Source organism: Pleuronectes platessa, chromosome 11, assembly GCF_947347685.1.
Source record: "Pleuronectes platessa chromosome 11, fPlePla1.1, whole genome shotgun sequence".
Taxonomy (NCBI): Eukaryota; Metazoa; Chordata; class Actinopteri; order Pleuronectiformes; family Pleuronectidae; genus Pleuronectes; species Pleuronectes platessa.
The window spans coordinates 776,990-791,156 of record NC_070636.1 but is presented as its reverse complement, the minus strand read 5'-3'; the positions used below and the strand labels follow the sequence as shown (position 1 = coordinate 791,156).

General features: G+C 49.8%; 1 protein-coding gene across 1 annotated transcript in view; it reads left to right on the top strand.

The window, feature by feature from the left end:
- Positions 1-1,203: 1,203 nt before the first annotated feature.
- hectd1 (HECT domain containing 1) overlaps positions 1,204-14,167 on the top strand; it is a 27,475-nt gene continuing 14,511 nt past the window's right edge. The window contains exons 1-24 of the mRNA XM_053434366.1: positions 1,204-1,422; positions 4,578-4,746; positions 4,912-5,061; positions 5,140-5,374; positions 6,343-6,570; positions 6,967-7,248; positions 7,375-7,645; positions 7,884-7,960; positions 8,221-8,319; positions 8,485-8,599; positions 8,783-8,957; positions 9,455-9,593; positions 9,749-9,919; positions 10,367-10,589; positions 10,671-10,934; positions 11,616-11,827; positions 11,912-12,058; positions 12,141-12,235; positions 12,517-12,622; positions 12,869-13,003; positions 13,164-13,303; positions 13,561-13,773; positions 13,880-13,990; positions 14,146-14,167. The exon at positions 14,146-14,167 is cut by the window's right edge and continues 145 nt beyond it. Of these exons, the coding sequence (XP_053290341.1) occupies positions 4,922-5,061; positions 5,140-5,374; positions 6,343-6,570; positions 6,967-7,248; positions 7,375-7,645; positions 7,884-7,960; positions 8,221-8,319; positions 8,485-8,599; positions 8,783-8,957; positions 9,455-9,593; positions 9,749-9,919; positions 10,367-10,589; positions 10,671-10,934; positions 11,616-11,827; positions 11,912-12,058; positions 12,141-12,235; positions 12,517-12,622; positions 12,869-13,003; positions 13,164-13,303; positions 13,561-13,773; positions 13,880-13,990; positions 14,146-14,167 (3,600 nt within the window). The 5' untranslated portion in view covers positions 1,204-1,422; positions 4,578-4,746; positions 4,912-4,921. The remainder of the gene's footprint in view (positions 1,423-4,577; positions 4,747-4,911; positions 5,062-5,139; positions 5,375-6,342; positions 6,571-6,966; positions 7,249-7,374; positions 7,646-7,883; positions 7,961-8,220; positions 8,320-8,484; positions 8,600-8,782; positions 8,958-9,454; positions 9,594-9,748; positions 9,920-10,366; positions 10,590-10,670; positions 10,935-11,615; positions 11,828-11,911; positions 12,059-12,140; positions 12,236-12,516; positions 12,623-12,868; positions 13,004-13,163; positions 13,304-13,560; positions 13,774-13,879; positions 13,991-14,145) is intronic.

Sequence of the window (14,167 nt, the reverse complement as noted above, 5' to 3'; positions counted from 1 at the left end):
GCTTCAACTCGGTTCTGCTCAAATTATTTAATGAACTCAAAAAAGTTTTTTGAATTGTTTCCAAAAAAACAATTTGACTTTTAAATCAATTTTTGGATCTTTGATAAAATATTACATGAATAAACGTGTTTTTACTGATAATGAAAAGTTATTATGTTGTGATGAATCTAACATAGAAGAAAAGTGACTGATGTAAGTTCACATTTGGAATTTCGTGTTTTATTGATTCCAGTAAAACAGATGATCAAAATAAAACTAGATGAAATTGAGAAAGGAGGAGAAGAAACTGAACATTTGAAAAATAAAGAAACTGAAAGATAATATTGAAACATTATGAGATGTAGGTTTTCATTTGTAATTAAGAAAAAGTTGAAGAGATGACTTGTTGAAATCTCTTTCTGGATTGACAGTGTGTTTTACAACCTGTATAATATAATATAATATATATCATAATAATACAATCCCTGTGTAAGATGTTGAGTCGCAGCTGATTCTCAGTTTGTGTTTTCATCTGTTGTGAAACTTTACAGCTGCTGCCTTCAGGGGCTGTCGGAAACCTCACACACCAGGAGTGTGACGAACTAACTATCTGCTTCTGGAATTACAGGAGAATCCGAATCATGTGTAATAATCAGAAATAAAGACACAACCACACAACATGTGTTTGTCACAGTAAAGATCTCAACTGCTCCTCACGTGAAGAACTGCTGAATCATCTTCTGGTCTCAAACTCTGGATCAGATCAGATCAACTATTGATCCACGAGGAGGAAATTCACCGGTTTCATCAGCAGATCCAGAATCAGGTCGACGATCAGAATGAAAGAGACAATAATATCAAATCTAATCAAATAGAAATACAGATAATACGTACATGGTATGATATAATCTTAAATAGTGTTTGTAGATGGTATTTGTAAAAAGACATTTATTAAAATAAAGAATAGAAAAGATGATTCCACTGGTGAATCAGGTCTAATGTAGGAAGAGTACATTTATATTATAATATAATAAAAAAAAAAATTTAGGTCTATATAATTGTTTCTATTCATACATTTTTTTCTATTTATATATTTGTTTAGATTAATATATTTTTTCTATTTATATATGTATTAATGTTATCTATTTCTGAGGTTTCAGAGGAGGACTACTTTTCCTCCTCCAGCGGATTGGACGGAGTGCGTTCTGTCCGAGCTGAGTGCGTGGCCCTGAAGGCAGCGGCGGCTCGGCTCCATTTCCTCGGCTCTTCGGCTGCTCGGCTCCTCGCGGCGGATCCGACTCTTCTCCCCGTCAACAGCGACATGGACGCGGCTTGAATTCACCACGACACCGGAGACACACGCAGCTCCTCGGCCTCCATCTGGACCCGGAAGATTGTCGGTCGTTCCCCCGCAGATCGTCTCTGAACCAACGGTGAAACACGGTGAGTGCTCGTTCCGCAGCTAGACCCGGAGCCAGGGGCCGGGGTCTCCTGTGGTGTTTGTCCGCCGCTGCGATGCGGCCTCTCGGCTCTCCCGGAACTCGAGCCCCGTGGCTCCCGGTTGTGTTCCGAGGCCGCAGCGGTTCTTCTCCCAGTAGGCGGATGTTACCGACTCATTAAAACACCCAGGCCGGGTCCGCTGCGGTGTTCGGGGGGAAGTGATCAGCTCTGGAGGATTCAGGTTTTTATTAAATGTGTATTTCAGCTCTTTGCTGGTGCAGCTAGCTTGGTGCTAACCGGCTAACCTGAGCTAGCACGGCATTATCTCTGTGATTGACGACAAACAAACTCCGGAGCTTGTCCGAAGCTGTCGAGCTCCGGGCTTTGTGTCGGGAGATTATCCGGGACTTACACCTCGCTCTACCGGCCTAACGACATCGCTGCTGTCCGCCAGCTAGCTGCTAATGCCCGGAGGCTGGCAGCGGGGGACGGTACCTCGGCCGTGGAGCCTGCGGACCGGGCTGGACGAGCCTCTGTCCGGTCCCACCACCCGGCTCCCTCCCGAGGAGACCCGGGGTCACCCCGGCTCCGCTCCTCCCTCAGAGGAGGCTGAACCGGCTCCATCGCTGAGAGTCAGCCACAAACAAAGGAGGTTTGTTCGGACGAACATGGAGGAAAACAATCACCTCCACGACCACGAGACCGTTTGTGTTTATCTTCAGTTTCCCACCGATCATCGAGGAAGCTGCCTCATCTGGATCCGACCCCTCAGGGAGCAGGAACGGATCCAGATCCACCTGGATCCGAACCTTCAGGAGCGGATCCAGATCCACCTGCACCTGGTGCACCTCCTCACAGCTCCGGGTCGTGTGTTAAAGGGCTGAGTTCAGGTTCAGATCTCCTCTGATCCAGAGACAGTCATTTATCATGTGATCATCAGTGAAGCTTCAGGATTCTTCAGCTAATAAAACAAACCAGCTCCTCAGATGTGTTGACACTGGACTGAAGTGGATCTGTTATAAGAAAGGATATGAAAATGAAATCCTGTGTTTTTAATGGTTTACAGTCTCATTATAGAAGATAAAATATCAATATTAGCTTCATCGCTAATACATATTTTTTAAAGTCATAAATGAACGGAGGCTCAACAGACCATGATGAAGGAGCCTCGGAGGACAGGCAATTATTTTATTATCTAATCATTTACGTGAAAAAGGCATTTAATGAGGGTTTAAATATGAAAAAGGGTTTTTAAAAATGATGTGAATGAGTAGATATGTAACTTAAAACAAAACTTTAGTTCTAGATGAGTTTTCGATATAATTAATCTACAGAGTGGAAATGTTCTAACATGAAAGAGATGAAAACAGCTTCCCAGTGAGCGAGTGGACGTGTGGATGAGGTTTCTAACATGTGATGTGAAACCTGATGAACTCAAACATCTCAGGATGAAGAAGAGGAGCCGGACACGTAGAAGACGAAGACGTCCACTTGGAAACACAAGGAGGTTCCAGATCTTCTGGTGATGAGGGCCGACGCCGGTGTGGACGAGCTGGAAACAACAACACTGATCTGTCCACAGCAGAGTTTATACGTCATGCCCCGCCTCCTGCTGCTCTACAGGCTCCGCCTCCTGCTGCTCTACAGGCTCCGCCCCTCACCTGGAGGCTCTGAATGAGTCGGACCCGACAACCTGCTGCTGCTGCTTCACAGACACCAACTACAGGAAATGTCCGGTCACTGTTTACAGACCTCGTGTCTGAAGCAGCGGTTTTGTTGTGGCCTGAGGGAGAGAATGTGAATCTGGCTTTTCCAGGGATTTTAATCGAGTTAAAAAAAGTAAATTCAAGCTCTGATGCGTCGCTGACCCAAGCAGCAGTTTTAAAATAGACAGCATTGAAGAAGGAGCTGAAACTTGAAGAAAGTGATCATCAGATGTTCAGTTGGAATCATTCAAGCTTTGTGTCGTGGTTTTAAAGTTTCGTCCGATCTGGAGACGTCTGTTTGACGTTAGTTGTGATTTATTAATCTAGAGTTTTAGTTCCCACGACACTGGAGGACTCAGGAAGTCTTGAGTGTCGCTCCTGAGAACGAATACAAATACATGTCATTCTGTTGGTGCTGATCTCTGACCCCAGTCTGGACTCAGGACACCACGAGGGGGGGGGGGGGGTTGAAGGGGTGAAACCCTGTGACTGGCTGGCATCGCTGCGGGGGTCGCCCCGCCTGCAGGAGGCCGGGGGGAGGCCAGGACTCTCTGGAAGAGCTGCAACGATTAATCTGTTGATAAGAGGATCATCCGTTTATATCCAGGCAGACAGACAGGCCTCAAATTAGGCTCTAATCAAATTAACCCGGACCCAGCAGACTCCCAGCATGCAGCGCTGCAGCGCCGCCACACAGCAGTAGCTGCGATCCAAAGATTCTAGAGCATCCAGAGCTGAAACCTTCACACGGAGAGAAATCGAATCACATGATGTTCGTCTGATCTCCGACTCACTTTAATTTACAGGTCGTGGGTTTTCCTCACATTTAGTTTGCTACACTAAACCTCACACTTTCCATAGTTAACTTTGGTGCTGGTGCTAATTAGCAGAGGGACTGAAGAAGCATCTGTTGCTGATGTTCAGCTCTCACACGTTTGAATGGAGCTTTAATGTTTAACAGGTCAAAGATGAATGAGCATGTCACTCATCCCCACAGACTGTGAGTGACCCATGAGCCTGTCGTAGAGCGTTCTCCTGCTCGGGGGTCTTCTCAGGGAACGTCTGTGGACTGAATCATTTAATGAAATGGACCCTGATCGGTTAATTTGAAAAATATCCTAACAAACTGCAGTTTAATCCGTTTTGATGGAGATGATTTGCTGTCGTCTCAGATCCACGTGTCTGCTGCTCTCTCGTCTCTGTGAGGCGGGGGTGCCGCTCTGAGCCTGTCAGACCAGAGGCAGGGTGTAAAGCACCTGAATGAACCGTGACCTTCGGCCCAGTGATCGATGAGCAGAAGATGAAGTCATCCAAGGATTATCTGCATCCTGGATTAACTTCATAATTTAATTTCAAAACTGTGTGAATTAAGCAGAAAAGCTGTATTTGGGTTCATCTTTGGTTTCACTTGTTTCTAATGTCTCCGTCTCCTCCTCCCTGTCTCCTCTGCAGGTGAAGAGACTACATGTCCCAGAATCCCCTTCTCAGAGTGAGTGACATCTTCCTTCGTCCGTGTTTCCTCTCTCCCTCCGTCCGGTTGGTTGGATGAGTCCCAAACACAAACAGAACTGTGAGCAGTGATTGGGCGCTGAGCCAGAGCGGGTAGCCAACGGGGAGCCAGGTAAGGGTGTGTGTCTGTGTGTGTGTGTGTGTAAACAGCCATGGAGTAATGCCCTCACCAACACAGTCGTGTACAAAGACGACCAGTGACTGTGGGGTTACACAAACCTAAATGATATGTATGTTACAGTTATCTGGACACTAACTGTCCGTCTTGTGTCTTCAGGCTAACCATCATGGCGGACGTTGACCCTGACACGCTGCTGGAGTGGCTGCAGATGGGTCAGGGCGATGAGAGGGACATGCAGCTCATCGCTCTGGAGCAGCTCTGCATGCTGCTGCTCATGTCCGACAATGTCGACCGCTGCTTCGAGACGTGAGTGTTGTTGTTTTTTCTTTGGTTGTTTTTGAATCAGAAGTCGTACTCTGTGCCGACCGTCCATCTCCCTTCCAGCTGTCCTCCTCGGACGTTCCTCCCGGCGCTCTGTAAGATCTTCCTGGATGAGAGCGCTCCAGACAACGTGCTGGAGGTCACGGCCCGAGCCATCACCTACTACCTGGACGTCTCGGCAGAGTGCACCCGGAGGATCGTGGGAGTGGACGGAGCGATCAAGGCGCTGTGCAACCGGCTGGTGGTGGTGGAGCTCAACAACCGGACCAGCAGGGACCTGGCTGAGCAGTGTGTGAAGGTGAGGAAGGAACTCTACACACAGACCTGTGGGGGGGGGGCATCTCACTGGGTGCTGTTATCAACCTGGACGAGGTCAGAGAGGCTGATCACAGGAAGTTAACTGAGGATGAGACGTGGTATTCAGCACTGGTCTCAGATCAGCCTGTTTCTCTGGAGTTTCTGGAGCAGTCCCACACCACAGGCAGCAGATGCCACCAGACGTTTAATAACACACATCACAGACAGTTGTGTTCTCTGCTCTGGAGTCCTGATCTGTTCACCCTCATTTCATCTGCTTTGTGTTTTCACTCAACTCATCGTCTGACACAGAATTTGTCATCTGCTCTTTAACCGTTTTCAACCATGAACTCTGGAGAATGTCCACATCATTGGGTCTGGAGTCTCTCTGGAGTCTCTCTGGAGTTTCTCTGGAGTTTCTCTGGAGTTTGGTAGTTTACATCACATCTTAACTGGGCTCTCCTCCTAAACCCAAAGGCTCTGGAATCTCATTCTTCTACGTGCAGCCCTCCTGTTTGTCGTCCTTAGATACTTGTGTTTGTGTGTTTGTATCCTTTTGGTTTGTGTCCATCACATCTTAAAAACGTCAACAACACACTTACTGTTAATGCTGCGGACACTCACCGGCCTTCTCTCACGTGGGCTCACCCGGACATTATCCAGAGTGGTTTTTAGTGGTCTGCCAGGAGAAGCTCCTGAGGTATTCCCAGTAACCGACTGGGACATTTGAGTTGTCACATACAGACACAGTGGAGAAGGTCAGGAGTAAAGTTCAGTGCAGGTGAAGCAGCTCATCTTGACTGACTGGTGTTCAGAGACAAACAATCTGACCTCAGCTCAGTTCATCATCATTTATAAAATCAAAACCCACCTGACTTCAATCTTAAGAAGTTCCTGTTGGTTCATGAAACTCTGAGTTCTCTGTGTTCGTGCTGCAGTGAGTTCATCCAGATGTTTCTCTCTCTCCAGGTGCTGGAGCTGATCTGTACCAGGGAGTCCGGAGCCGTGTTCGAGGCCGGTGGTCTGAACTGCGTGTTGACTTTCATCAGAGACAGCGGCCACCTCGTCCACAAGGACACTCTGCACTCAGCCATGTCTGTGGTGTCCCGACTCTGCAGCAAGATGGAGCCTCAGGACTCGTCCCTGGAGACCTGCGTCGAGTCCCTGTCCAGCCTCCTCAAGCATGAAGACCACCAGGTAACTGGGAGTGTACTGGTCATTCTGATGAAAGGAAGGCTGATAACAGTGATGCTTCTCTGCTGCTTCAAGATATTTATAGTTTTACTGGTCAAGTTTGAGATTTTGCTTCATTTAGCTTCAAAAACAAGTCGAATGAAAACATGGAGAACCGACATTCAGGTTTTAGTTACTGTCTGTTTGCTTCACTGGATCTAAATCAGTTTATCACTTCGTTCATCAGACTCTGAAGATGTCAAAGATTTCATGTCATTCAAGTTACTTAAATTTAGTCCTTGAAAAACAGTAGTAATCTCCCTGTATATTCTTATAATCACCTCCTCAGTGTTTCAGCCATCAGAAGGGTTTGGTCTCAGCTGCTGGTTTCACTCTAACCGACCAATCCCTGTGCTCCAGGTGTCAGACGGCGCCCTGCGCTGCTTCGCCTCATTGGCCGATAGGTTCACTCGCCGTGGGGTGGACCCCGCCCCTTTAGCCAAACATGGCCTGACGGAGGAGCTGCTGTCCCGCATGGCGGCCGCCGGCGGCACCGCCACAGGCCCCGCCTCCTCCTGTAAGCCGGGCCGGACCTCGACAGGCGGCGCCCCCTCAGCCCCCGACGCCAAGCTGAGCAACCAGGTGTCCACCATCGTCAGCCTCCTGTCCACACTGTGCAGGGGCTCACCGCTCGTCACACACGTAGGTCCACACATCTGAACACCAGCTCAGTGAACTGTCATTCACTCATTAAAGAGACGGGAGAAAACCTTTATTTCAGAGATACAGGAAGTCAGTATTGTCTCGTTCTCTTCCTCCCGGGTTCAGGACCTGCTGCGTTCGGCGCTGCCCGACTCGATGGAGTCGGCTCTGGGGGGGGACGAGCGCTGCGTGCTGGACACCATGCGGCTGGTGGACCTGCTGCTCGTGCTGCTGTTCGAGGGACGCAAGGCGCTGCCCAAGTCCACGGCCGGGTCCACCAGTCGGATCCCGGGCCTGCGCCGCCTGGACAGCTCCGGAGAGAGGTCCCACCGACAGCTCATCGACTGTATCCGCAGCAAAGACACGGACGCTCTGATCGACGCCATCGACACCGGAGGTGAGAGGACAGAGACACAAGCTATTAATAACCTGTCCTGTTGAAACCTCTCAGGCAGGAGAGTGAGGCGGCAGAAACTAATCCTAAGATGCTTAAGTTCAAGAAGAAGAAAGTTATGAAAGATAACAAACTTCTGATTTGAGTCGTTGGTGCTTGTTTATGATAATAAATTAAAAACGTTCATTCCTTTAACTGAACGGCTCCACATTCAAACTGCTCTTCATGACTTCTGTTGCAGCTTTCGAGGTGAACTTCATGGACGATGTTGGACAGACGCTGCTCAACTGGGCCTCAGCTTTCGGGACCCAGGAAATGGTAAAGACACATGTGGACACACAGAGACACCAGAGCATCAGAGACACCAGAGACACCAGAGCATCAGAGACACCAGAGCATCAGTGGACATCCGGCTGTTCTCAGACACGCTGGCTGCTTCTCTCTGGGAGGAACAGTGTTCCTCTAAAACCCAGTTTCTAAGCTTTGTGTTCTAAATCCACGTGTCTCAGCCGCTCGACATCCTGAGGGACATGACATCATCACAGTCCAACCAACCACGTGTGATTTTGTTGCTGCAGGTGGAGTTTCTCTGTGAACGGGGAGCAGATGTCAACAGAGGTCAGAGGTCATCCTCACTACATTACGCTGCCTGCTTCGGACGCCCACAAGTAGCCAAGGTAACACACACACACACACACACACACTTTACATACTGTAAACGCAGCATCCTGAGTTTGGAGATGGAGTTTTATTTTCCAGGTCACATGGAAACACCTGGCAACATGCTGCGTTCTCATTGGCTGTGTATATTAAGGCATGACATGTGGTTTGTGTTGGTGCAGACTCTTCTGCGTCATGGTGCTAACCCTGACCTGCGGGACGAGGACGGAAAGACTCCTCTGGACAAGGCCAGGGAGAGAGGACACAGTGAGGTGGTGGCCATTCTGCAGTCCCCAGGTTAGTAAACCTAGAGTGTTACTGTCCACAGCATTCACACAACACTGTACAGGTGTGATCAGACTTTAACTGCAGCTCTCTGGTTTGTGCTTGTCAGACATTATCATTGATTCGTGTTAAGTGAACTGGCTCTGGTGGGTCCTGGTTCCAGTCTGCACCAGTTAACTGAAGGTGTGTTTTCAGGAGACTGGATGTGTCCGGTGAACAAGGGCGACGACAAGAAGAAGAAAGATGTGAACAAGGAGGAGGAGGAGGGCAGCGAGCCCAAAGGAGACCCGGAGATGGCTCCCATCTACCTGAAGAGACTCCTGCCGGTCTTTGCTCAAACCTTTCAGCAAACCATGCTGCCTTCGATTAGGTGAGACCCGTCTGGCTCTGGTTCAAACTGGTTAATGTGACTGGGAGCAGATGGACCTGCTCCGTCTAATCTTAATTTAATTAGAGCAGATGAACTGGAGGCTTTGAGTCTTGGACGGAATGATTGAAGGAAAAGAGGAACAGACCAAAAGAAACGTGAACAATGATAGAAAGACGGAGAAGTCATGTGTCACATCTGTCTCTGTCTCATCCAGCAGGAAGTCAACTTGGCAGGTTGATTGGCGGCAGCGTCAGGATTTATGTTATTGATCTTATTGATATTTTTTATATCTGTAAAAGGTCAAGTCCACAGACTCTCCAGCTCTGATATTAACAGCTTCACCTCACAAAATAAATATGTCTGACTCATTTCACTGAGACCTCCCTGATCTTCTGGTGAATGTTCTAAAAGGTTCAAACTGCTCCTACTGGTGTCGACAGCTTGAGGAGGAAGGAGCGTCTCTCAATGTATTTCTAGTTTGATGTGTTTGTTTTCAGGAAAGCCAGTCTGGCTCTGATCAGGAAGATGATTCACTACAGCAGTGACCTGCTGCTGAAGGAGGTGTGTGACAGTGAGACGGGACACAACCTGCCCACCGTGCTGGTGGAGATCACCGCCACCGTCCTCGACCAGGAGGTAACCTTCAATACTACATTTACAATAAACAGGCAATAAACAGCTGTGACTGGGACTCAACAAGGTTGTTCAACCACATCGTGTGCCAGAGTAACAGGGAGATGGTGGTGACACACTAATGACACTGTGTGTGTGTCTGTTTGTGTGTGTCTCAGGATGACGACGACGGCCACCTCCTGGCTCTGCAGATTATACGAGACCTGGTGGACAAAGGTGGAGACGTTTTCCTGGATCAACTGGCTCGACTGGGAGTCATCAACAAGGTTTCCACTCTGGCAGGACCAGCGTCTGATGACGAGAACGAGGACGAGACCAAGCCGGAGAAGGTGGGGGGGGGAAGAGTGTGTGTTAGTGTGTGTTGCTTTGATTGTTGACATGAAAACAAGGCTTCAGATTCATCTCCATCTTTGAATTGATCGTTATCCTTGGTTTCAGTAGTCACATCATTTAGTTGAAGCCAAAAAGGTTCATGTAAGAACACAACAATACACATATTAACCTTTCTTGACCGTTCCTATATACATGTCCGAGTCACATGGTTTCTATATAATATTTATTCAATTCAGGATAATTGATTGTGCAATACCAATTTTTCTTGGATATGTTGAAGGAATCCTCCAGACTTATACATTTTAACCAAAATATGAAAGTTGCCAGCTGCAGAGGATGTGACTGAGCTTTGAAACAGTGTCTTTGCGGTGGAGGAGGAATGAACACATGTGAGGAAGTTTATGAGCAGAGGAGAACATGAAGGGTGGGTGTTTGTCCTGCAGGAGGAGGAGGTGCAGGAGGATGCCAGGGAGATCCAGCAGGGGAAGCCGTACCACTGGAGGGACTGGTCCATCATCAGGGGGAGGGACTGTCTCTACATCTGGTCGGACGCTGCCGCCCTGGAACTCTCCAACGGCTCCAACGGCTGGTTCAGGTTCATCCTGGACGGGAAGCTGGCCACCATGTACTCCAGTGGGAGCCCGGAGGGGGGCTCCGACAGCTCTGGTACCAACAACACACTTGTTACACACTCCTTGATATCTGGTTGTGTTTGTACACACACTGATGTTGTTTCATCGCCCTCAGAGTCTCGCAGCGAGTTCCTGGAGAAGCTGCAGCGGGCGAGGAGTCAGGTGAAACCAGTGACGGCCAGTCAGCCAATCCTGTCCAGTGTGGGCCCCACGAAGCTGACTGTGGGGAACTGGTCCCTGACCTGCCTGAAGGAAGGAGAGATCGCCATCCACAACTCAGACGGGCAGCAGGCCACCATCCTGAAGGAGGACCTGCCGGGCTTCGTGTTCGAGTCCAACAGGGGGACCAAGCACTCGTTCACCGCAGAGACGTCTCTAGGTGAGTCCCAGTGGGATGGGACCAGTGGGATGGGACCAGTGGGGTGGGACCAGTGGGGTGGGACCAGTGTGGTGGGACCAGTGGGATGGGACCAGTGGGATGAGACCAGTGTGTTGGGACCAGTGTGTTGGGACCAGTGTGTTGGGACCAGTGTGTTGGGACCAGTGGGGTGGGACCAGTGGGGTGGGACCAGTGGGATGGGACCAGTGTGATGGGACCAGTGGGATGGGACCAGTGGGATGGGACCAGTGGGATGAGACCAGTGGGATGGGACCAGTGTGATGGGACCAGTGGGATGGGACCAGTGGGGTGGGACCAGTGTGGTGGGACCAGTGGGATGGGACCAGTGGGGTGGGACCAGTGGGGTGGGACCAGTGGGATGAGACCAGTGGGATGAGACCAGTGGGATGGGACCAGTGTGGTGGGACCAGGGGGGTGGGACCAGTGGGATGGGACCAGTGGGGTGGGACCAGTGGGATGGGACCAGTGGGATGGGACCAGTGGGATGGGACCAGTGGGGTGGGCACAGTGGGGTGGGACCAGTGTGAACTCCCAGGAGCTTCACACTGAGACTTTGAGGCTTTCTATCAGCTGCAGGCGGTTCAGTGTCTGGACAACTGGACTGTTCGACTCGAGGCTGACGTTGTCCTCTCTGGTGTGTGTCTGTCTGTGTGTGTGTAGGCTCTGAGTTTGTCACTGGCTGGACGGGGAAGCGAGGCCGGAAGCTGAAGTCCAAGCTGGAGAAGACGAAGCAGAAGGTGAAGAGCATGGCCAGGGAGCTGTACGACGACCACTTCAAAGCTGTGGAGAGCATGCCCCGAGGAGTGGTGGTCACCTTGAGGAACATCTCCACACAGCTGGAGTCCGCCTGGGAGCTGCACACCAACAGACAGGTACTGACACACACACAGGTGCTGACAGATACACACACACACACACACACACAGGCGGTCAGTAAACAGGTTTTGTGTCCACAGTGTATTGAAGGGGAGAACACGTGGAGGGACCTGATGAAGACGGCTCTGGAGAACCTGATCGTGGTTCTGAAGGATGAAAACACGATCTCTCCGTATGAGATGTGCAGCAGTGGCCTGGTCCAGGCTCTGTTCACTGTCCTCAACAACGTGAGTGTCTCTGACACTAGTGTGTCCTGTCTGGTCTGGATGACGTGCAGGTGTTCACATGTTGTTGTTTCTTCTCCTGCAGAGTGTGGAGCTGGAGCTCAAACATGATTGTAAGCCTTTGATGGAGAGGATCAATGTCTTCAAGTCGGCGTTCAGTGAGAACGAGGACGATGAGAGGTAAACAACCAGTCAGCTGATCACCAGCTGAGGAACTTACACCTTACAACATGAAATACATTCTGGAGATAAAACATGAATCAGGATTGATCCCAGATGTTGGATTTGACTTGATGGTCTGAAGATAAACATGAATAATAATGTTGGAATGTATCTGAACCCGTCACTAAGACGTTTTGGTGGTTGTGGAGTTTGTTGTGATTTGGCGTTGAGGTCAAGTTGAATCTGTCTGAGCCGTGAACATCCAGGAGGAGGAGCCTGACCTGTTCCTGTGTTTGCAGCCGACCAGCTGTTGCCTTAATCCGTAAACTGATAGCTGTGCTGGAGTCGATCGAGCGTCTCCCTCTGCACCTGTACGACACGCCAGGGTCCACATACAACCTGCAGGTGAGTCCCCAGAGGAAGTGCTGTTTCACTACTATGTGATCCTTGTGCTCAATATGTTCAACACATACAACACAATCTTTCACCGGGACAAACCCGGCTGGAAATGATGAAGCATGATCTATTTGTTCTTCTCTAGTCTCAGGTGAGATCATCAGAGTTTGAGTGGGTTTGTTCAGGTGAAGCAGGAGCTGCCAGCAGAGGGCGGTGGTGTTTCTGAACTAACTCCTGTGTGTCCTCGTCCCTCAGATCTTGACGAGGAGGTTGCGTTTCCGTCTGGAGCGAGCGCCTGGAGAGACGGCTCTGATCGACCGCACGGGGCGCATGTTGAAGATGGAGCCTCTGGCCACGGTGGAGTCGCTGGAGCAGTACCTGCTGAAGATGGTGAGGACACCACGTCTCTTCCATTCAGACTGTGTCTCTGCTCATGTCCCTCTAATGTGGGACAGAATCCCAGTTCAGTTTTGGATCAGTCATCAAACTTCATATTTCCCAGTCTCCCACTCAGCACACTGTTCATGTCCTGCCCCTCTTCGGCCTCCAGGTGGCGAAGCAGTGGTACGACTTCGAGCGCTCGTCCTTCGTCTTCGTGAGGAAGCTGAGGGAAGGTCAGACCTTCACCTTCAGACACCAACACGACTTTGACGAGAACGGCATCATCTACTGGGTTGGAACCAACGCCAAGTAGGTTCAAGAAACACTGAGCCTCCTTCAGAACCAGTTTGACATGTTTTCTACATTAGATTTATGTCAAACAATGATTCTATCCTGCATTTGTTTGTTCTTTGTGTTTCCAGACATAGTTCAACTTACTTCTTTACTCACAGACTCAATGAATAAAGACTTAACTGATAATTCTCATAATTCTTTAAGTTATTTGATGATATTTTCACTTGACTCTCTCTCTTGGATTAGTATGACCTCATTTCCTTTGTGTTCAGGACGGCGTACGAGTGGGTGAACCCCGCCGCCTACGGCCTCGTGGTGGTGACATCATCAGAGGGGCGGAACCTTCCCTATGGGCGGCTGGAGGATATCCTGAGTCGGGATAGCTCCGCCCTCAACTGCCACACCAACGATGACAAGAATGCGTGGTTCACCGTGGACCTCGGCCTCTGGGTCATTCCCTCAGCCTACACCCTGAGACACGCCAGGTGAGTAGATAAACCTTCAGCCTGAGACTCGCCAGGTAGATCAGACTGTGTAGGTAAAGGTGCGAGAAACCGCCTGTTCTGATTGGCTGTTCCTTCCCTCCCTCAGGGGCTATGGCCGCTCCGCGTTGAGGAACTGGGTGTTTCAGGTGTCGAAGGACGGTCAGAACTGGACCACGCTCTACACTCATGTGGACGACAGCAGCCTCAACGAACCCGGGTACGACTCCTCAGGGAATTCATCACACTTCATTTTGTTGTTGCACATTTGTGACGAGACACCAGGAGGCGCTGTGTTCTTACACAGGGCTCTGACCTGAAGTCATCACACAACCCAGAGGTGGTGATGTGTTAAAGTAAAGTGTCTCTCTACAGGTCGACGGCCACGTGGCCTCTG